This window comes from Bemisia tabaci, chromosome 6, assembly GCF_918797505.1.
Source record: "Bemisia tabaci chromosome 6, PGI_BMITA_v3".
Taxonomy (NCBI): Eukaryota; Metazoa; Arthropoda; class Insecta; order Hemiptera; family Aleyrodidae; genus Bemisia; species Bemisia tabaci.
In genome coordinates this window covers 23,432,797-23,457,824 of record NC_092798.1, presented here as the reverse complement: position 1 = coordinate 23,457,824, position 25,028 = coordinate 23,432,797, and the positions used below count along the sequence as shown (strand labels likewise).

Genomic DNA, 25,028 nt, shown 5'->3' with positions numbered 1-25,028 from the left:
AGACTTAAACGCTAGGTAAGAAAAGTAAAAGCTCTTCAAGTATATTGATAATTGTTTTATTTGGAACGATTAAGCAGAAATGTGCAGCTCAGATTAGATGAATCTCAGCAACTATACTCTGTAAATACGAATTTATAGAAAATCGAAGGAATAACTGAGGAAGATCTTATCTGTAAATTCCTTTTAAAAAAAAAAAACTCGGTTAAATAAAAGATGCCGACAGATTTTCATCGAAATAACTTTTTGAGTTAAGTTGAAAAGTTAACTGACTTGAAAAGTTAACTGCAAGTTTACCGATTCACCATGGCATGGAAAGAGGCCTTTCTGGGACCATCTTTTGCAGTGGAAATTAACCATCTAAAATGTTCACCAAAAATATAGGCATTAAATCATCTCAAAATATTCTTGCACCGCACCAACATCTAGCCATTCTTTTGAATAATAATTGGACTATTTCTGCCCAACAGAACTATGTGCATTAAGACATGAGCCCTGAGACCCATAAGAATATATGCATAACAGGACCCACGCACTGGAAAAAAAACCACATTGGATCTAGAGTCCACACTCTTGAAAACATTGACAAGAAAAAGGAATCTTGATTCAATCAGATTTAAGCTTACATCAAAAGGAAATCCGCTCAAATTAAGAGACTTGGTTCTTGATTTAAGCTTAAATCTGATTGAATCAAGAGAATTTTTTCTTGCCGATGTTTTTAAGAGCCTGGACTCTAGATCCAATGTGTTTTTTTTTCCAGTGCGTCATAATGCACATAGTTCCGTTTGGCAGAAATACGTTCAATTCAAAAGATCGAAGGATATTAAAAACGATTTTTCAAACTTCAGGATAGGGTAAAGGTTCTCGCTGATTGCCACGAAATTCATCTAAATCGATATCCAAAAAGCGAGTAACCAAAGATGGTATTCGTAATCTAATACATCAATGTATACGCTACCTCATATCAATTACGCATCTGAAATTGATTCGTGCATCAAATTTAACGTCGCCTCACGGAGAGAGTTCAATTACGATGCTTCTGAAAAAGCGAATCGCTCGGTGTCTGTGAATTATGACGTGAGCAATTAAATAATTTCCAGGAACAAGTAACCGAGAGGGACTTATGGGCGCCGGAGTGGCCTGGCTTGTCGCAAAATCGGCCAACGCCATCGGTGGCCAATCGCGATCAAACGGCGATAGGTCCCTTTTTCCTTCACTCGGCCAGCGATGCAATCCGACGCAACGCCAGGAAATCTTGATCGCGCCAGATTTTCCGAGCCTCAGCAGGATTTATGAGCGCAGCGCTTCGCTACAGATTAATTGATAACAAATACCTCCCTCTCCATTGCAATGGTGCCTCCCTCCTTGAGCGCCACGGTGAGCTCCAATACTGCCATATTTCGGATTTTTACTCAAATTTTTTCTGAATTGTCTATTGGCCCCATCGACATCAAAGCTGTGAATAAGCTGATTCTAGGATTCGCCAATGGTGAGTTCCGTGCCCCCAAAAGGAGAAAAATTAGGCTAGGACGCGAGGATAGCATATGCGGATCCAGACACTTTGAATGAGGAAGGGGGGCATGAAGGGGGTCCGCGGGTCACCACTCTCCCCCAGAACATTTTTGAATTTTTGAAGCATCTAAAATGCTGATGATATCAGAAGAAAATTTAGTGAAATTTTCGGATAGAAATTCTCAAAATTCTTCTGGCAAAAATGAAATTTGCGTAAAAAAATCGGGCAACATTGAAATTTAGTTACGTTCTTTCGTAAGAGAAACGAAGATATGACTGAACTTATTTCCTTAGTGTGCTCCCGCGCGAGATTGGTCTGCAATACAGTGGCGTGGCGTGCTTTGCGAGATATCGATTTATCTGTCATTGAAACCCATGGAAAAGGATCGATTAACAGGGTGTTCGCGACAAACACTTAATAATCGATTCTTCACCAAAGTTTCAAATGGGGAAATATCGATATTCGATCATTCACGCCTCGCCACTGCGTGCAAAAGCTTCACAAGAAACCGAATACTTTTTGAATGTGATCCCTCGAAGAATCAAAAGGTTGAGTTGGTGCGAGCGCGACATAATCATTCCTCTATCCCCTGCCAAAATAAGGGGCCCGCGTTTCATCAACTTGGCCGAAAACAAGTCCCGGTGAGTTATACGTCTCGAAATTTGTATTTGGAGCACGTATGAAAATGTGAGACATTAAATTTATTCGCGCATGAACAAGAGCATCGCCGTCTCAAAGCGAACGTCTGCCCATTGTTATGTGACGGGGCCCGGGGTCCCCCCTAACGTCGCGTCGCACAGTGGATCGAGTCAATGATGAGAGGTCGGACAAAATTTGGAAACTTTAAAAGCTTATAACTCCGTTTAAACGAAACTTTGAGGTTCTAAAAGTGGTTTTATTGGTTTCCTCGTGAAATTTTCTTTCAGGAACACCCCTTAAACTTTAAAATGTGACGAAATAAACATCTAAATTCGCAGTTTTTGTAAAAAAAATTCGTGTCAGACCTCTCTAGTTGACTCTACCCACTGTGCGTCGGCTGTTTCCACACTCGAGACATCCCATTGTCTCAGCGTCCAGCGACGTTGCAAGTTCCTGAACTCTCTTGAATATCTCTAGTTCTATAAACGAGGAAAAACTTGGAGACAGCAATAATTGCACTTATGAATCTTTTCAGTCGTGGATTTTTGGGTGAGAAGAGCGACAAGAGGGTGCATGAATCAAATCTCAACATCTGATCCCGTCTTGTAGATGGTTTTGGTTTCCAATCTCGAAAATAAAATTTAAAAAACTCGAGTAATTACATGTTCCCGGCGACACCATCCTGTGGATAGTTCGATTAGACTCCTTAATTAAGCGTACCTCTTAGATGATTCTCAATGCAATTCACAAGTCATAAATTTAAATAATTTCTTTCTAAACTTTCACTGAATCTCCGGACGACTTTTGATTATTTAAGAAAGAAAAAGAATATAAAATTCGCGAAATTTGAGCAAGAATAAATGGAAGGGAAGCTAAAATTCCTTGCACAATATGTGATGAGGAGATAAGAGGAAGATTCAGGCTCTATTTGAAATGACTCAGTGACATTGCACAACTTGAGAGGCGTTGTTTTGAGTGATAGAATTTCAAAGGAAATGGTTGAGTCTTGAGTAAGATCGGCATAATGACATTTTCGAAGTCTTTATTGCCGGTTTGAACTTAGGTAACGTGATTTGAGTATGTGTGGTGAGCTGAACTCGAATTCATTGGATGAGGCACTTCGATTTGTAAACTTTTGGTTTGCCAAGATTTTGTTAGTTTTTCAATTTTGTCTTTTTTGTTTCATACATAAGGAGTATAATATTCACACTTGGCTGAAAAAAGGGGCGTTGCTGCTATTTGAGATGAGCCCGCGAAAGCGTTATTAAGAGTGTCAGGGTTCATCGGGAAGTGTAGTTACGCCCTTATGTCAAGTTCTCGTTGCCACAGTTCACCGGATCTACTCGCTGGGTGTCTTGATGGACCTATGATAATAGATTCCGTTGGTTACTGTCAAGTGAGCACTTTTAGCGACTTTAAATTTTTGTCGAGGAAAAGCTGTTACACACATCCGTTTGACCAGTGGAGCATGTTTTTGAATAAACAAAGAGAATTCAGGATAAAATAACCAAGAAAACTGCGGCGTCATTGTTCCCACCTGAAAAAAAAGAGCTTAGCTAAAACTAAGCAATAAAAAAGAGAAATTACTCTCTCAATCGCTCTAGGCATCTTAATTTCATTACAAAGAGGTCATAACACCCATACATAAATTTGTGTTAGAATTTTCTATGTGTATACATGATGATTAAAAATAATATCGGTTACCTAGTCGTCATTCACTAAGCGACCAATTCATTTTGTTAATAATCTATTCATTTTTGGGCTCAGAAACGATGGCAATAACTGCAAAAAGTCAGTTCTCTTGTCGTTATAGTGCACTTTCTATTGTTTTAAGAGGCGCAAGTATGTATTACTTCAATATAGGCTAAAACTAGATTCGATATAGGAAAAGATCGTTTGGGACCGCTCTTCCTCCGCTGAACGGCAAATGATACTAATACTGCCCTCAATTTTATCAAATCGCAATGGGTAGTAGATCATTGAAATTCATTGAACATATATTTGGCATCGACAATATTTGGCTGCACAGATTTACATACGCACTCATGCGTCACGTCCTAACATGTTTGGCTGTGGGCTTTGCTGGGATGTAAGCCAGTAAACCATCAGAAAAAAAGTTATGTTACATTCTAATATTCACTTTAAAAATAAGGATTTTTTGTATGATTTGGCAAGCTTCAATCGAGATCCTACATACTACGCATTCTTTATAGTTTCGGCAACCGATTCGACTTTAATTTGCATTATAATGAATCGAATTAAAAATATTTTCATACGCGAAATTTGATATCATCTCCGACGAGCGAGATGGGTTTTCTTTCAATTATTTTTATCATGCATGTCACATGTTTCTATTGAGTGAGTTTATTAGATGAACATGCAGAGCCCTTCTCCCCCCAGACCCTTGGTTGAGAAATCAAAGCAGCCGATTACTTCCTTTCCCTTTCACCTCTACATCCGCTTCTCAGCATAAAGCTCCCATACATCATCGACCATTTACAGAATGAAAGGGTCTCTGCATTTATCTTTTTTTATTTGTTAGGTATGTTGTTATTATTACAAAATTTCATAATATGTGTATTTGCCACCGCTTTTGTGTGTGTGCTGGACACTAAAGGTTCCACGGAGCTTAATGTGGTTGTGCGGTACACGAATTTAAATGAGGATAATTCTAATACTTTAACAATCTGAAAGCAATATCGCGAAAAAATCGTGTCATAACATTAAGTATGCGCACTTCTCTTTGGAGACTTAAACGCAAGGATAGAAAAGTTACCAACTTTCTTTTTTCGTTGAAGGCCTTGTATTGCTAAGAACTTGACGATGACCCTACATTTTGAGGAATCTTATAACGTGTTTACGAATTTTTTTGTGCTATTTGCAACTATGTGCATTAAGACATGAGCCCTAAGACCCTTAATAATATATACAGAACAGGGCTCACGTCATAATGCACATGGTTCCGTTTCAGAAGCACGTCCATTTCTGCACTTCCATCATCGATCTGTTCATTCAAATGACAGAACGAACTGACACCAAAAACTGAAAAATTGTTGATATGGATCTAAATCCTTTTCAGCTACACTGAAAATAAAATATCGGTGTATTTACTAAGAAAAAGGTAAAATTACCAAGAATTCAGGGTTCTATTTGATCCCAGTTTTTTCTTGGTAAAATTACCATTTATGGAATTGGTAATTTTACCGAGAAATCTCGGTAAAGTTATTGACTTTCTCGGTAATTTTACTGGACCCCAGGAAAAACGCCAATATTTTTTATCGGTTGTGGTAGAATTACCGAGATAAAATGGCGAAGTTACCGGGAATTGATTACCAATAAAAGTAGTATTCTAACCTGAAAAAAACAGTAAAAATACCGGTTTGTAGGTAAGCTTACCAGTCTGTCTTGGTAAAATTGCCAATAATTGGTAAAAAAAGTGAGATGGTAAAGGTACCAACGGACCTTGGTAAAAACACCGAGAATTTTTTTTCAGTGCGTCAAAATGTACATGGTTCCGCTTCAGAAATACATCCATTTCTGCACTTCCATCATCGATCTGTTCATTTAAACGACAGAACAAACTGACACCGAAAACTGAAAAATTGTTGATATGGATCCAAATCCTTTTCAGTTATGATGATGTCAGAATGAGTTGAAATAATTGTGAGGAGCGGGACTTGCAATTTGCTTCTATTCGCGTAAGAGTGGAAAATGTTGATTTTTGATTGTGGGAGTAAAACTAGAATCGGGACACGGAGCTAGTTAAGAGGCCTGGAAATACGATGCTGAGATCGGAGGAGGGCGTAAGGCGCAGGGGTCACGGGTCTCAGTGTCGAGGGGCCACTCGACTTTATTAGCGGCGGCCACTCCAAGCCGCAGCCGCAACCGCGGAGCAGCACCTCCCGAAAACTCGAGCGCGGGCCGCCCGCCGGGATCAAAACACCTCGCGAACACAAATCTCGAGATTAAGACGTTCGGAAACGCATTTCGTGGCGAGAGCCGGCCAAACACCGGCGGCAACAAAGGGGCCGAGGGCTCATAATCCGAGATTAGGCGTTTGCACCTCAATGGGAGACGCTCTCCAATACGGATTCTGTTTTAAGCGTACACACATGCGCATGCGATGGAGAAATAGGGTCGCCGAGCTATTTATTGTACGTGTTTCGAGTATTATAAAAGGCACGGGTCCGTGGCCCGTTGCCGTTGCCGTTGGAGGTTCCTCCGCGGTCCGCACTGCTTCGCAGCCGGGCCCGGCTCCGAGGAGGCTGCGCTGGGCTTTTGGCGGCCCGCTCCGCCGCGGCTCCGAGGCTCACCACAAGTCCTCCGTCCTGCGGTAGGAAGAAGATCTCCCGCGCCCCGCCTCCCGTCCCCCGCCCTCTCCTCCGCGCAATGAGCTCTTTCCCTCGTCCAGCTGGACCCTCAAACCCAGCTTCTCGAAACGTTCTTTCAGTCGTCAAACGTCGCAGGAAGACACCTCGTCCAGAGGCGTCTAAGGGGGTTTAGGGTATTTTTAGGGGTATCTAGGGGTAAGCCATCGCGATGTTAAACGGGGTTCTCTGGGATCAGAGAATCTCGAAGGAAAATAAACGGAGAATTTACAGCGTCATCGTGAAGAGACATTACGTACGGTAGTGAGGTCTGGCAATTGAGGATAAGATCTGAGGATATTTTACGGGCAACTGAAATGAACTTTTGGCGAAGGTCTGCAGGGATCTCGCGGAGAGAGCGCGTTCGTAATGAACGAGTGCGTGAGATAATGGGAGTTGAGAAAGATATTGTGCACGATATCAAAACCAGGCACCAGACGGTGTAATCTGCCCGATGATTTGTGGGAGGATCGATTCCGATGGCGATTTGGAGTCGCAGAGCGCTCTAGTGCGCTGAGTTAGCGGCTTGATATGTATGTATCTAGGGGTATCTAGGGATTTCAAGGGGGGGGGGTCTAGGGAGGTTTAGGGGGATCTAAGGGGGTCTAGGGAGCTGTAAGGGGTCTCACTGAGAAAAAAACTATGGTTTATAAACCTATTAGAGGTAAATATGGAACACCTATAATAGTCGTAAATAAACTAATGATTCTCGGTCTGTGAACCATACTAAGGTCTCTGTACCTAATTAAGGTACAGAGACCATAACTAAGGTATATGTGCTATTATTATATGTAGAGGTACTACTATTAGTGGTGTTCCATATTTACCACTAATAGGTTTATAAGCCATAGTTTTTTCTCAGTGTGGGGAGGTCTAGGGGGTCTAGGGAGGTCCAGCGAGTCTAGGGAGGTCTAGCGGGTCTAGGAAGGTCTAGGGTATAGGGAGGTCTAGGGTGTCTAGGAAAGTCTAGGGAGATCTAGGGGGGTTTAAAGTTCGCGCTCGAGTTTTCGGGAGGTGCTGCTCCGCGGTTGCGGCTGCGGCTTGGAGTGGCCACCGCTAATAAAGTCGAGTGGCCCCTCGACACTGAGACCTGTGACCCCTGCGCCTTACGCCCTTCTCCGATCTCAGCATCGTATTTCCAGGCCTCTCAACTAGCTCTGTGTCCCGATTCTAGTTTTACTCCCACAATCAAAAATCAACATTTTCCACTCTTACGCGAATAGAAGCAAATTGCAAGTCCCGCTCCTCACAATTATTTCAACTCATTCTGACATCATCATAGCTGAAAAGGATTTAGATCCATATCAACAATTTTTCAGTTTTTGGTGTCAGTTTGTTCTGTCGTTTGAATGAACAGATCGATGATGGAAGTGCAGAAATGGACGTATTTCTGAAACGGAAACATGTGCATTTTGACGTGAGCCCTGTTATGTATATATTATTATGGGTCTCAGGGCTCATGTCTTAATGCACATAGTTGCAAATAGCACAAGAAAATTCGTAAACACGTTATGAGATTCCTTAAAATGTAGGGTCATCATCGAGTTCTTAACAATACAAGGCATTCAACGAAAAAAGAAAGTTAGTAACTTTTCTATCCTTGCGTTTAAGTCTCCAAAGAGAAGTGCGCACACTTAATGTTATGACACGATTTTTTCGCGATATTGCTTTCAGATTGTTAAAATGTTAAAGTTATCCTCATTTAAAGTCGTATGCCGCACAACCACATTAAGCACCGTGGAACCTTTAGTGTCCAGCACACACACAAAAGCAGTGGCAAATACACATATTATGAAATTTTTATAATCGTAACAACAAACCTAGCGTGACTTTAAAGCGAACGGTGCGACTGTTACTGAACTGAAACGCACGGGGGACAAAAAACTAGGGTAAGGAAATTTGGATGGAAGCAGAGGGGCTGAACGCTGTCCAATTTTATTAAAATAATGCGACAAATTGAACCCTTCCTTGAAGGGTTCAAGAAAAAACTTGATTGTACGACTAAACTGGGTTGGACTGGAGTTGCGTTCTGGTGGGCTCCGCGATTGGGTCCACTGTGCGTAAGGACAGGGGTCGGGGGCCGGGGTGCCCACCGCACTACCACAGGTAAGCAGTTACCTTTTAATGATTCAGTCATCTTCGGACGTTGTGTCGGCTCTTTTCTTTTAGCTTACGTCTGTCCGTCTCTTTTAGCGTGTGTTTTCGTTTTTACGAGTCTTTGACGCGCCGCTCCCGTCTCAACCCTTTTCGCGTAATAAACACCGGAACGTATCGCGTTTTTTGCAGTTTTTGACGTGAGATCGGGCTCCGCTCATCTCGTCGCCGTAACCCGCGTTGTCTTGCGGGAAATGACCCGCGGCCGAAGTGTCAAAATGATCGTCCGCCACTGAAACGGGACTTGTTTACCTCCTGGTTAGTGTACCAACTGTACATGCTGTCGAACCATTGTCTATTTATTATAAATAAAAACATAATTAAATAAAACATAGTTTATTAAAATACTCGTGAAACTACTAGATAAATAATGTTGTAAGATCGTCGAAATGCAATAATCATTTATTTTTGTTGCGATACTGAGAAACTTTGTTTTCCATTTAAACATTTCCTCTTAATGACAAAATATAGTGCTACTCAATCAGATTCACGCGAATCAATGAAACTAGTCTGTATAATTTAAAATATTGAACTGATACTCTAGGTATTCAATGCTTATCAGGACTTTCAACGCATTAGAACATAGCTTTACAGGATAAAATTCTAGAAATTTATAAATTCTAACCCAAAGTTTGCTTTTCGGCAATCCTCATTTATATCATTCTAACTTTCCTCAAAATAAAGTTTGAGAAGCAATGACACGGTGCTTGACTAAGTTTTTCCTTCTGATAATGCATCCCCATTTCAACGAAAGAAGGATTTTTGTCCTTGAGAAAAATATAATTCTGTAAATTTTTACCTCCATAATGTTTTAAAATTTTCTTTCATCAATATCAATCCGGATAATTCCATTAGGAGTACCTATCTCCAAAATTAAAATAATCTAATCATGCGCCCTACTACTTCTCAGTAATGTTCAATTGTGCTTAAATTACCCGCCGGAATTTTTTTTTTCAAATTCATTTTAAATGGAAATCATGTAATGAGCGCAATTTGTGCAATATTACTCCCTAACGCATTGTATTCTCTCGTTATGATGTATTAGATCTTTTTTATCTTTCAAAGACATCTTAAAGGTTTCCATAGAGTAAATTCGGAAATATTTCCATGAATTTTCCAGTTTTCATTTTCTTTTTCTTCCTCTTCTTCACTTCTTCGTACCCAAGCAATTCAGACCCCTTCGAAACTGAGACCGAAACCCCATGATAATGTTAAAAAGGTGTCATAAGTTTGATACTTAAACCCAAGATTTAAAGTAAAACTAAAAACATCCTTTCTAAGATTCAAATATTTGAAAGACTTAAATGTGTTACTATCTTTTTCAACCCAATCAAAATGGACATTGCAATTTTAATTATGAGTAAATTGTGGTAACGGTGTACGGTGTATTTCTAATTAAAATATACACTTTTAGCGAGGGATACATAATCAATAGTTTTAGGAACAAATAAATTTTCGTTACGTTGATAAGCGTCAATTATTTCGCTTCTCCAATTAAAAAAATATGTGAGGCATCACTGCCATGAAAGCTATAAATCTGTACAAAAAAACTTAATTCGTGATATTGGTAAGAATCCCCACTAAATAAAACTATCGGAAGATTCCGCCAGGATGGTAAAAAAAAGTATAAAAATATAAGATGGAAAAATCCTCGTCTTCCTTTCTCCAAAAAAATAAACAATAATAATTATGAGGTCCTTCATCAATATTTTCTGAGTCTTTTGCAAGGCATCAAAAATCCATTTTAAAAGAACCATTAAAAGTGGAATGCTAATATTTAATGTGATGTCAGTTTTTATAGGTAATATTCGTTGGCGAAAAATTATGTTATAAATCTGCGTAATTGTCTAGTTCTGACGATAAAATAAAATCCGCCAAGATTTCCTAAAACCTCGCAGTAGTTATCCAAAATAATGAATCTCGATATTTTTTTAATGACTCAAGTAAATAGAATTCTCAAACTCTGGTTTATGCCAATTTTTATGTAGTTAAACGATTTCATGAATCATCTTGTGGCTAAATTGATTGGTAGGCCAGTCATGAAATCATAAAATTCGCGTAGAAATATCATTACACGAATCATAATGCATCACAAAACCATTTTTCAGCTGCAACAGACGAGATTTTAAGAAATTTTCCGAACCTCATTCACCCGAAAATTTGCTTGAAATCACATCCAACAGGGATCTAATGAATATATCACAGGCGTATCCCGTTTTCCGCTCTGATCGCAATCTGCCATAGTGAATCTCGCTATGCTCAAATGAAACTACGCAGTTTCGAAATGTGTCGTAAAAGTAGATCCTAATTAGAGAAGGAAGTAGAAAAGAAAATAGTTAGATAAAAAAAAAAATAATCATTTTAGGCAGATTGCGATCAACCCAAAAACATGTAAAAGGACACTCCAGGCGATTTCAAATTGAGGAGCTTTTGAGGAGCGTCTCGAAATGCCAGCCTCGTGATATCCTAAGACGTCCATTTATTTGCTATTTTCAGGATATTTTCGTCGGTTTTTGGATTGTGTGAATGACAAGATTAAAACTAGAACATGCCTTCACTGCCTACTTCCTTGGTAAATTCAGTGCGATAGTGCGAAAATTCAAGAATGCGGATGAGACATTTCTCTCAAACTCTGAGAAAATTACAACTTCAAGGGATCATAAACTCAGAAAGCGAATTTAGCTAATTGAAACCATAACTAGTTCCTGAATTTGATAAGTGTAAAGAAATACTCAAAAGCGATAAAACTTTTTAGTCATTTCAAAAATTTTGCGAAAGTTGCCACAAAACTCTCGGATTTTCCGTCGGACATTTTTCTGGACAAAAGTCTGAACTTGAAGCTTCATCCTCGGAAGTTAGATCAACAGCCGCCAGACAGCGCACGTAACAGCAAAAGCACGAGATCTCGCCCCGACTCGTCATGAACGGAGTGGAGTGTCGGAGCCGGAAGTGAGGTGTGCGCCACTTCCGCCTCAGCAAGTGCGCGTTTCCGCGATCCGGACCCAAAACCATGCGCGAACACCGCGGAGTGTCTCCGATCCCCATAAATTACGCCATTGTCATAACACCATGCGCCTTGTCATAACACCGCGCGGACTCGGGGCGGACCACCGGCTCTTTTCACCAAGTGTCGATGCCCAAGATTCATGGCTGTGCTAAGTGTTCGACCGAATCGCTGATCGTGAATCCAAGATACGGATTGGGATCTTAGATCTGATCACGGACCGCATCCATCATGCCGGCTTCGGTCCCGCGTTAGGGGCATTTGCGTTTCCTTCCAATTTCTCTTGTCGCCTCCTCCACATCATGTGAGTTCGTGACATTATGCTTTCAGCTAGTTCAGCTTTCATACGGATTACTTTGCTCTGTTCTATCGCAACCAATTTTCTTCGGCTCTCCTCTTGTTTGAGGTAAGTTTCATTTCCTTTTTCCTCTTTAGGGGCCGTCCTTAAATTACGTAACGCTCTAGGGGGAGGGGGTCGAGGAGAGCGTTACGCCATTTTGTTTTTATGTGTCAAAGGATGGGGACCTACGTCACCAAAGCGTAACAAGGGGTGGCGGTCAAAAATGCCGGAAAATTGCGTTAGGTAATTTAGGATCTGCCCCTTAGATATTATATGATCAGAGACAAATTATTTTTGAGACCTCGCAATGGGCTAACCATTATAAAGCTCGACAAGGCAAATGCTACTTTTAAGGGTACCATTATCCTTTGCGGGAATAGTTACATTTCTAAGCTGCGCTGAGAAAAAAAGTTGGTTTATATTGAACGTTTAAGTTTTTCAGCGCAGGTATCTAAAGTGTCCAGTCTCAAAAACCGAACTTTGGCTCAACTAACCGAAATTAGGTATTCCTCACACCAAACTCCGCAATTAACTGCACCGTAATAAGGTTTCAGCGTTTAATGTAACCGATTCTTTCTCAGTGTATGCCTCATGGTGGCTAATGAATTTAACGTTGAGCTACAGATTTTCTAAAAATCTTCTGAGACTGAGTGCAGTGGCCGCTTTCCTTGAGGGAAGTTTTATTTTAAATAATAAGATTTGTACCGAAAATGCAAAAGAAGTTTCTTAAACCGGCAAATTCGGGGCACAGGATCAAAGTCCTTTCAAGGTGGTCCGTCCTAAACTCCCGCTGTGGTCGAACTGGGGTACGATATATCACATCGATAAGGCTGAACACTCCGCAAAGTTTGATTCTCAGGCTGAAGAAATGACGAAAACTCCTTGCGTGAATCTGAGGAAATATTTTATATTTAAATAAGTACGGGATTTGGCTGCATGAAAAAAGTATCTAATTCGATACAACAATCAATTCCCGCAATGCGATACTTGTTTCGTAGGTAAAGCATGTTTTCACATATTTGAATTTGCAATTTCTTTTGTCATTAAGTAGTGTCAAAATCTTTCTACGTCAAAACAAGTTAAAAAAATCGCATCTAGATATATTTTTCCTCTGATTGAGAAATGAACCGCTTTAATCGAAAACACACCAAGCCGCATTAAGTCTAAAGCAAGGAAAAGAGTTTTGACAAGTTATTTCACCATATGACTCAATGTTGAGAACAAAATTCCTCGGTCATTTTAACGTCCAAAATGTTTTTACTTCAATTTGCACGTTCTAAATATTTTTACTTGACTTAAAATTTTTGACAAGGTAAAATTTACGACTAGTTGAATTCGAAACTTCCTTTGATAACTTTTTGCTAGAATGAGACTTGGTATCTTTATAATATATCGAACTCGGTCTAAATTGTGTATAATCGTGTTTGCCATCTCTAAATCAGGAAGAAATTTTTTAGGCTTTGAAATTTTCTGACACCGGAGAAACGGATTTTCGATTGCGAGCTCACAAGGATTGCACTTTGGTGCGTGGATTTCGGGTCAAGAGGGCTGAAAGAATCGACACAGCCTCGGTTCGCTCGGCATCCTCAACTTTCCGATTAAAATCTTTGAGGTTTACTCTCAGCAACTGCCGCTGTGTACCTACGTGATCTGCATCTTCATTGAGGAGGAGAATCCGACGGTTGGTACAAGACAAAAACAGCAGCAGCAGTACAATCTTTAGCGCGCGGGCGTATGAATCAAGGTAGATTTAACCACGCTAAATCGGGCTGCCACGTTGGAATGAAAATTCTGATTTTCGTTCCGCACGGCGGCCCGATTATTGAAATTGATAGACAAAGCTAAGCAATTGTAGACAAAGGAGACATAGGGAGTATGGAGCGATCCTATTGGTTGAAATGGCGATGGTTCCTATAGGGTAAGGGGGTAAATGATGGACTACCTAAAGGGTCTCTCGTGGGTTGCCGTTAGTTAGTCCTTTCCTCCTTTGTCCATTGCAACCACTCACTTCCTCCAATAGGGTTCCTTCAAATTCCTCTTTTCCTCTTTGTCTATAACTTTGTCTATCAATTTCAATAATCGGCCCGCAGGAGAAGAGAGTTCAAATTCTAAAACTTCTAAGAAAAAGCCCTATCGATTGGCGAGGGGCTGTTTATTATAAAACATGTAACGCTCTTCGCGTTACGGCTGCGTTACTGGGAAGGGAGGTTGTCCATGGCTATGTAAAGCTTGATGCTGTATGTTTTCCTATTTGCAGAGGGGCTCTTTTTATCTTTTGCTTTTCTTCTTTATTTCATTTTAGTGTTTTTGATTCTTCCTTTTTTTTATGAAAAAAGAAGAAAAAATGAGACAATATTTAGTAGTCTTCTCCTATAACTTGAGAGACTTTAACGAAAGGATAGAAAAGTTAGATCTAGATCTTTGCGATTCATTTTTTTGGGGAAAAGTTTCATGAAAATCCTTTACGTTTTTTAATTTTATGATTACAAATGTTCGAACCACTTATGTTGCCTTTGGTTTTCTCTTTCGTTTTTTTCCCTTAAATTCATTCACAAATAAACAATAGGATGTTAAAAACTGAAGTTCATTAGTGATTTTTACTAGGTGAGGAAGGGTGAACGGGAGTGTAACGTACATTTTTAGGATTTCCTCCGTTACTGGTTATTAAATACTACATAATCAAATGTGTATCATTCGTGATTGAAAAAGTATAGTAGGTATTAGTCTAAGGCGACATTTTCACATAAAAAAGAACGAAAAGGGTTTCCTAATTGGACGTATTTCTGCCACACGGAACTATGTGGATTATGATGTAAGCCCTGTTCTTCATGTATTCGTATGGGCGTCAGGGCTCATGTCCTAACGCACATGGTTCCGTTAGGCAGAAATATGTCAATATCATATATTCTAACAGTTTTCCTCAGACTTTTCCTCTTTGAAATTTCCAATTTCTTAAACTCATTTTAGTAGTCGTTGCTACCATCAGGTCTCGTTCGGTATAGTAAATTTATCAGAAGTTTTCTTATTTTTGACTCAGAATTTTGTTGGTGTTCGAAAAGCTATAGATATACCTCTCCTCCTAATAATTGGACCAACGATTTTCGCTGCGATGTGGCATCCGGACGTATCCGAAAGAAAAAAATCGCTTTACTTCACGAGTATGATGTTTTTTACAATCAGTCTGAAGTGTAGCAGTGTAGGGCCTTGTTGCTGGAAGGACTTTGCTTTGGAGGTATATTTACGTGCATGATACTTTCAGTTCACATGGCTGCTCAGTTATTGCAAAAATCACTTTCCACCCAACCCCAATCGCTACTGATTTATTGCGCCGAAGACTGCTTACAGCTCCAATTAAAATTCGTGTCCAATTAATTCGCGCAATTTTTCTTTTATTTATTTTATTTTCGCCCGATTCAAGAAATCATGCATAATTACAGACATGCGTTCCTTCACGACCGCACATTTGCATAAATTCGACATTTTAACGGCCGCGCGGAGCGAGAGGACATACTGCAGCTAAGAGGAGGGATATACGGTCGGGCTCTTTTTAATTATCATACAGAAGATTGGGAGCTGAAGCAGAAGTTATGATGCTATTGTCTTCACCACGCGCAAATTTTGTGTGGTCGGGCTTAAAATTGGGCTCACGATTCAAAAATGAGTTTATTGCCGTCGGTATGGTAATTATTGATGCCTATTTACCGACGTATAGATCAGCCACTGTCATCGGTACTAATTCGTGGTTGCAAACAACCTGCTGCAGGTCGATAAGACGTGTTGGAGGTCTTATTTTTTAGTGGTGGTCTTTTATTTCATCAAAAATTCTGAGTATTTACTCGTGAAAATATCGGCGTGCTTCCGGTGCGGGAGAATACTATGAGTCATGGCCAGTAAAAGGATAAAGAAAAATATTTCTCGTATGAATATTTTGATTTCATACGTGAAATGTACAGGTACGCATCTCTGGCTCTGTTTCAAACATCCATATTTTAATTAAATCCAACTTGACAGGAAGAAACAAAGTGTGTTTTCACGTTTCTAAGACTGTGCAACTTTCACCTTGCTTTAAATTAGAAACTAAATAAATAGAATACTTAGTAAGAGGAAACCCTGAAAAAAACTTCTGGAAAAGTATTTTGGTAATAAATATTATTCCTTCTGGAAACATGAGACTTCGGTTAAAATTTGAAGCTATACCTAATTCTTAAGCAGAAGAAATGTCAGCATTGACAAAATTGCAATTTACTCGATTACTTTTTCAGTTAATTATCCTCACGTTTAAGAATTTCTCTTCATTTTTCTGCAATTGTGCGCAAACATAACTCAAACGTCTTGTTCAAATATATTAGAGGATACGAAAGAAAAATCAAAAAACAGTTTGTGAGAGCGAAAATTCCGTGGGTTACCATTTTAAAGATGAAGTATAATAGGGAAACTTGCAACAAAGCAAATTGAAAAGTATGCATTTCATCCACTATTTGGGAACCTGACTGACTATGAGACTTTACCCCAAAGCCTTCCATTAATTCAACTTCACGGCGAATAAAATCCACCCGTCATTTGCATGTTACAATTTGTCCCTCTTTGTAGTTCAGAAATTTTGACAAAGAATCCATATTTTTATTGCTTTGTACATCAATCTTGCAGTAAAATTCTATCTTGGTATTTTATCCCCTAAGTCGGGTCATTTGATTAAATTAAACACTCAATTATACGATGGCTAGCCTCGGATCTTCAATATCAGCACCTTTCTCGTCCGTTTGGCGGTAGGCTGCCTTAATAAAAAATCGCACAGTGGATCGCAACGCGTTGAACTCAAACGAGAAGGAGATTGCGTATTCTATTATTACTCAGAGCTAAATATGGGGCACTGTATAGTATTGAAACGTGGCTATTAGATAAAAGAAATAGTAACTTCGAATTATTGATTTAAACACATGAATGAAATTATAGGGAAGACAATAGAGAAGACTTACATGAAAAAAAAAAAAAAAAATGGGCTCTTATGTTCTTTTTCCTCGAAAACTGTACTTCTTCTATTGTAATTATAGGCTCAGTTCGTTACAAAACATGCCATATCTATCGAATAACAATCCGAAAATGTCTGCAGATGACAGGAGATTTTTTCCGATCACGTTTCAGGCATTTTAGTTCAACCCGAACCATTACCATGGCCCATTCTCAAGGAGACCAAGAGATCCAAGCCCCATCCTATTGATCTAGAGTCTAATGTGCTGAATACTATACAGGGTTATCCAGAGTTAAACGTCCAGACTGCAGGAGCCGAAACACCCCCAAATCTCTTCTTTAAACTTGAGATATCGATATTGTTTTAGCTGATTTATGAATTCAGGGCTTAAAAGCACAGGATAGTGCACATTTTCATGAGATTTGGTTTGAAAACCGTCGCCAAAATTCAGGAAAAACTATTCACTTTCCGAAATTTTGGGGTGGCCGTATAGTTTTGAGTGGTGGCACTTCTGGGAAAAAAAACTTTATACAACAAAAAAGTCTTATTTTGGCCCATAAAACACGCTCCTGCAGTCTGGCCGTTTAACCGCGTGGATCACCCTGTAGAGCAACTTAACTTGCAAAAGCATCCGTCCCAACTCAGTGCAACTAGATTCCCAAAAATTTTAAGAATGTCCTGCGTTTCAGCCGGTACCTTTTTCAATTCTTCTTGGTCTTGAGAAAAGAAAATCATATGCCTGATACCGTAGCAACCAAAAATAAGTGAATTTTGCCCTCCTGTGCGACCCAGTTACTGTCACGCCCGAGACATTGTCACAGCCAAACATCCGAGCAAAAAAATGAGCGATTCGAGACCAATAAAAATTTGACAGTTGATCGTCATTTAGTAATTTATCGAGGATTAGCACGGCGTCAAATTGAATCTTTTATTGCGGGTCTGGCCGTTCTAGAGATTTACGCACATTATTTATAATTGGTCGTGGCGATAAATTTTTGCTCCCAAGCATGAGTGGGTAAACAGATATCAATGGCGATTCGTCGTGTAACTATTGCCTCGTTGTCAGATTGGACCAAAATACACGTTTCAGCTAAAACCGTCCTCCTTTTTTTAAAAAAAAAAAAAAATAATAATAATACGTAGCCGACTGCAGAGATCAAACTTTGTTAACAACGGTTGATTTTTTTTTGCAAGTGGTCTTTAAATGCGGTATAGTTTTTTGCAAAGCAGTTGATTCCCCTTTTTCTTCCTATCTTTTTCGTTTTCCTCTTTTTCCCCCTCCCTCTTCCTTGTGGTCACTTATTATTTTTCAATACAAATTTTTTCTCAACTAATCGTTCTTAAAGTCAAAGTCAATTTACTCGCCATAAATAGTTCATCCATTGAATTGATCATACAACATTAAAATAGGTGCACCATGCGCCATTATAACTTTTCTTATATTCCGGATCTCTTGTCGAAAGAACAAACTCAGAAAAAACGAAAGGAGAGAATTTGATTATAATGCTGATAAAGGAAATACAATGATAGGACATTTTTTTTAAATTTGACGCGAATAAAGCGCGGGTACAAGTATAGTTCTGATGAGCATTTCAACTACCGTTTAATATTTTTCTACTTGTTGAGAAAATGAAATACCAACTAAAGCGTTTCTTTGAAACCACTGCTTGACACGTGCCAAAAATAGTTCGTTTAATCAACGTGGTTCACTAAACAAAACAATTCCTGTTCAAAAACTGATTCATTTTTCATACTGGTGAATTGAAACCTTCGATGACCATGAATTAACTATAATAAAAATAATGGTAGTGATATTTTTTTGCCAAAAACATCAGTGGACCATGCTGAAGCGTATCAACCGTCAATGACAAATGACCACCAGGACTAACTAACTTCGCTCTCCAAGTTTTAAAATTGGATGCAACTAGATTAATTCGTTCTATTTGAAATCAGAAATTACGCAACGTCAAAATTCAGTTACGTGCTTTCACACCTGAATACCGTAGCCAGATCTTAAGACTATTAAGTCAGGAGAAACGCAGTGTACACACTCTACGTCCAAACTTTAAACACTCAATTTTATCGTTATAAAATTCATCTTGACCATAAAAACGCCAATAAACCCTTTGCTCTACCTATCAATGGAAGCTCCTTTGTCCCATAGGCTTTCAGCCGTACCGTAATTCAATAAATGTTCCCATAGTCAAGTGCGTTTATTGCAGAAATTATGAGCTTCGAGATAGCGATTTTATTACGGTCACCCTAACGTTCCTTAATCCGTTATTTCCGTTTTTTGCGGTTTCTCTCCTTTCCTCTTCTAAATTATTGTCTGATCTAAGATAGTTTTTCAGCTATATTTCTATGAAAATATTTTGCCTCGAGAGAGAGGATTCTTCTGGTATCATTTCCTTGCTTGATAAGAGCGTTATAGCTGCAGTAAACTAACTTTGGTATGGCCGTGTAAATAATACACTTGAATCCAGATTTTCTCCCTATGACCTAGATTTTTCAGATTGACCCACTTTTCATACATTCAGCCATCATTTGTGTGATTGTGATTTAAAATTAGAAACAATTGGACTCAATTTTGCAGTTCGGAACTACTACTGTAGGTTCATTCATATTCGCACCTATATGGACAGGTAATCTTCTAACACACATGTTGTTTCTAAAATAAGCTTGAGATAGTGCGTCCTTCACGGTGCGGCAGAACGAGTTTGAATTTTTTGACGAGTCACAAGCAAAAACGTTTCAGATTCTTTAAGTAGAGTGTCTATCGGGTCATTTAAGCTAAATAGAAAAAAAATTGTCGAGCTTCATGATTCACAAATTTTATGTACATTAATATTTCTTGAGAAAATATTCGACAATTATTAGTAAGAAAGAAGAAAGAGATAGAAGAATATACATAGTAATTTTTGGTAAGAGAGAGGAAGAGATAGAAGGATATAATTAATAATATTTAAGTGCTGTACTAATAAAACATGAGCATGTGCATATGTGTATTGTGTATGATCTCGCATGAAATGGACATGCAGTTGGGGCCACAAGTATGTTAGGGTTGAATCCTGCCGGGTGTTCAAGTTAAAGGTCGAAGATATTGATCAGTGACCAGAGTAACTAAATGATCCCTTAAATTGTCTGAATCCATTTGTCCTAACCATGTAATTTATACGTGTTTTCCCTCCTCTTACTTTAGGGCACTTATGAGTGCCTTACCAGAGACATCGATGTAAGAAGTCCTGACACGGTGCTCTTTCTGGGTTTCTTAGTCACTCATGTCGTTTTCTGTAGGCTCAAAACGCCCACGAGGGCAGCTTTTAACATTCGTCTGTATTAATTAAACGTTATACGTCAGAGGGAGCTTCCAGCGGTACTGCCGGGTTGTGCGCGTTATATTCCTTTCTATGAAGGACCTGCCTCATAAGTTGAAAACTCTCATATAGAAAATTAAAGACGTGGATAAATTTTACATATTCTCATCACAAAACGCGGGTGGATGAGGAATTAACGCTTGGAAAGCCTCACAGATTTTAAAAAAATGCTTGTTTTTCCTTTCTTTTTTTCGGAAAAATGCGTTGGGGAAAAAAAAAAAAATACTTTACATCTCTGAGATGTGATGAAACACTCCAATTTCGATTTCACGGATGAAAACCAAACGTGAAAGTTTGCGAGTTTGTCATTTTCAAAAAATAAATTCATTTTGGAATGTACATGCTTCAAAGAGCAGATTTTTTTTTGTTGGACATTCCACATGATGTATTCAATTTATGGAACAAACAAAGTTATTATTCGATAATCATAAAATTGACCTGTTTTACTGAAGCTGAAAAGTTCATTTTAAACAAATTCCAAAATTTTAAGATCAATAGTTTATAACCAATTGTACCGGATCCCAAAACCCTTTTCTATTTTAAACGGATTCTATGTAAAATAGTAAGTCCTAGATTTCATATTTTAAATTTTACGTGAATAATTTAAAGGTACTAAATTCAAAATTTTCATCTTCAATTTCCTCACTCTGAGCTTTTCCCTACTTTGCGAGAAAATCCGCTTCATTGAAAGTAACATAAAGTTTATGAGCAAGGGTTATAATGGTTTCTTGCTTCTTCTTTAAATCGTTCCATTCGGCAACAGGGTCGACGTCCGTCAATAATCGTCGGAACCCTTTAAAACCAAACCGATAATTAACAAAACGTTTCAGCTGCACCTTACGCTGCTGTAAAAGTGTGGACGAATCGATCAATTTCCTATGGTCCAATGTAATGCTCCGTTTTCTTTACGGAAGATTTGGCAAGGGACTCGCCTCCAAAACTCTCACGTGGAACTACATCACTTTGTTCACCTCGGTTATTTTGGTCGATCAATCATTTTTGCCGGTGTACAAATTATCTCTCAGCTCGGTCAACCGCAACTTGTGTCCACTGCAATGAAAGTTTAAGTCTCGGTACTGAAAAAAGAGGAGAAAATGGGACAATATTTAGTAGTCTTTTCCTATAACACCTGAGAGACTTTAACGAAAGGGCAGAAAAGTAGCTAGATCTTTGCGATTCATTTTTCTGGGAAAAGTTTCATAAAAATCCTCTACATTGCTTACCCGACTACAAGATTCAACCATCGCAATATTTGAACAACGTTGAGAGACTTTAACGAGAGGGTAGAAAAGTTTACGGCTAGATCTTTTTAATTCATTTTTTCGTGGAAAAGTTTCATGCGAATCCTTCACGTTTCTTACCCGATCACAAGATTCTATATGTATGTACCATCACAATTTAATATGTAAAATGTTTATGTCTCTTTACTTTGGGAAAATCGCGCGTGCATTATCTTTTCCTTTGAGGGGCAAAATCGAGGAGAGAGCAGAAGAGTACTTAATGACCGGTAGAGGGAGATGAAAATACACTTCTAAAGCAGCTGAATAATGCAACTTTCTCTATTCTCCGCTAAAAATAGGGAATTTACACATTTTAATTTATTTTAAAAATAAAAAAAAAAACACATTTCAGATAAAATCATGAGTTAATTAAAATTGACGAATTATTATTATCTTTAAGACACGGCGACGTTCCTGCAATGATCACATGTGTACTTATATTGCCGCCCCGGCTTGTGAGTTGAAATGTATAATTTTTAGTGTAAAAATTAGACATTTCGAATGCTAGCTTATTTCGGCATGCTGCTACTGCTGTGCTTCTTTAGTAAAATACTTAGCGCTATTTATTTATCACAAGAACAAGTGTAGGCTTTTTTAAGTCTTTATTTTGGTGGGTAATCACAAAATATAGCAATACTAGAAAATACTAAAATAGGTTACTGTATTAAAGATAGTCGTTTGAAGATGAATGAGTCCAATTGGCCTCAGTCAAATTTGCGAAATATTATTTTAATTGTTCATTAGTAATTCCATCAATGGACACATAAACCCTTATGAAACATTTATATTTGCAGGAAAGGATTTTTGACATACTTTGGAAAATGATACTGACATTGAAAGGTTATTCTGAATAATTCAATGACTATTCAAATACTCTTCCTTTTTAAAAACTTCTACTCATACACGATTGCTTACGAAATTCAAAGTGGAGTGAAGGAGACGAGCGAGCCAAAATGGAAGGAGGCAAAAAGTGTAGAAATATTTGTTTGTGCTGCAGGGTATTTATCGATGAAAAGGCTGGTCCAAAAATACAAAAGAAGATGAAATACTCAGGAAATCATATTGTATGAGTTCATATTGCTGCGGTAGGAGGTTAGGATATAATCTTAATTACCGATGTTATGACAGACATTTTTGAACTCGTCAAACACAAATTATAGACTCCACGCATCAGGAAATGACACCAATCTAATATTATGTGCGTTTTGAAAGCCTAGTTATTATCGTTATTATCTAATCTGGCATTACATTGTGCTTTGATGATCTTAACTACTCTATCAGAGGTAGGAGAAGGCTGAATGGGGTTACTTATTACATTTTTTGTTTTTTCTCGGAAAATTGAGGAGTATACCTATTTTTTAATGTTCTTTTTAATACTGTTAAACGTTGTTTAATATTGTTGTACGTATTTACGGTGTGCATGGGCAGGCACTGATTGTGAGTCCTTAGGTCCTCCCTTGCAATTATGTGGCGAGCCATATTAAGGCATAGCGCATTTGCACGAAAATTTGTATTTTTCTTTCTGTGCTTTTGCAAACGGCAAAAATGGTGAAAAGGATATTTTTCCATGGATTCAGATGATTTCTCGCTAAAAGTACAGAATGATCCTGAAAGTATAAACCAATAATTGGGTGGGCTCAGATCTTCGACTGAAAGCAAGCAGAATACTTGTGTGTTTATATTACGTACCTACCTTTCGCGATGGATGAACTATGTTCTCTCCTCACATGGAAACTTTCGATGAAAGTCATTTTTCCTTCTTTCCTGAAAGACATAGAGGGGTGGACAGTGTTCCCAATATGTTCACTCAACAAAGGATCGTCGTAACATGCATGCATGTTCTGCCTCATTAAAACTGTCAAAATTACTTTTCTTCTGTCCACACGGAAGATATTATATTTAGACAATCCACAATAAGGTCCTCGTTAGTGATATGAAAAGTAAGTGTACAGGATAATGTAGCGGAAAAGACTTTCAACCTGCGTTATAAAAGAGTTCTCCATCTTTTTGGTACCTTTACCTTTGGCTCCATTGGCGAGGTGCGTGAATGATCGATTATCGATATTTCGCCATTTGAAGCTGTGGTAAAGAATCAAATTTTTGCCGTTTTACAAATTATCTCTGAGCTCGGTCGACCGCAACTTGTGTCCACTTAGTAGTCCTTTTCTATCCTGAGAGACTTTAACGAAAGGGTAGACAAGTTAGAGCTAGATCTCTTCGATTCATTTTCGGGATATCAAGGTGTTTGTTGCAAACACCTTGTAAATCGATCATTTTTTTTTTCGGTCTAAGTGACAGATGGATCGATCCTTTGCAAACCACGCCACTGGACGGGCGCAACCTTTCATAACCTTTTTTCCTTGAACAGTATCTCTGAAAATGCCTTAGCCGCCGAGGTGAAGGAAAATATCGTATGAAACTTTGAATGTTGCCTTTTTTCTTCATGTGGAATATTTAATTTTGAGAATAAGTTTAAATATACTCACTCTAAGTACGGGAACAAATATTGAAAAAATTCTCGGAGAATTCGAAGAAAATAATTCGCAAGTTTTCCGAAAAACTCGAAGTTATGAAAGGAAATTTGTTGATGTTCGATTCCCCTCACGGCATTCGCCCTTATCAGTGTGAAATATTCGTTTAAGCTTTCAAACTGGAGGCCTCAAAAAGCTCATCAGTGACCATAGCTCGAACCGCTGGCATGAGAGGGCTAAGAAATGAATCGATAGGCCCCTTTGAAGCATCCAGTTTGACCGTAGAGGAGCAGAAGTACACGAGAATTCGACTACTTCTCTTAGTTTCCTCTGATCTGACGGAGACCTCACGTAATTCATTCATCTTCACCATTTTCGGAACCGATAGAGTACGTCATAACATAGGATTGCGCTTTTGGAGATCCTGAGCTCATTCATTTCAAAATGGATTATACCAGGATGCGAGAGGATGCATCCGAACTGCTTGCACCCGTGAACTGCGGAGAGACCTCACCCAGGCTTCAAGTCGTAAATTCGAGCTTATTTTATCAATGATTAAACGTCTCGGGCTATTTGAACCATATGAATGTTCGTTACTCAACCAAGTCCCTGGTCGTTTCACCTGTTTTTCAGTGGCATGGCGTGAATGATTGATTATCGATATTTCTCCATTTGAAACTGTAGTAAAGAATCGATTAATAAGGTGTTCGTTGCGAACACCTTGATAATCGATCCTTTTTCATAGATTTAAATGGCAGATCAATCGATATATCGCAAAGCACACCACGCCACTGCTGTTTTTATTTTAAGGTCAACGGTGATGATCCCATTATTTATGGTCTCGCGTTTATGATCTCTTCTTTTTTCCTCTTGTCATATTCGTCTGGTTTAGGCAACAACGTTTCCTCGAAAGAGGAAAA

At 38.7% G+C, this 25,028-nt stretch overlaps 1 protein-coding gene across 1 annotated transcript in view; it reads left to right on the top strand.

The window, feature by feature from the left end:
- The first annotated feature begins 8,639 nt into the window (after positions 1-8,639).
- Positions 8,640-25,028, top strand: part of Wnt2 (Wnt oncogene analog 2) — a 97,053-nt gene continuing 80,664 nt past the window's right edge. The window contains exons 1-2 of the mRNA XM_019058231.2: positions 8,640-8,928; positions 11,167-12,080. Of these exons, the coding sequence (XP_018913776.2) occupies positions 11,995-12,080 (86 nt within the window). The 5' untranslated portion in view covers positions 8,640-8,928; positions 11,167-11,994. The remainder of the gene's footprint in view (positions 8,929-11,166; positions 12,081-25,028) is intronic.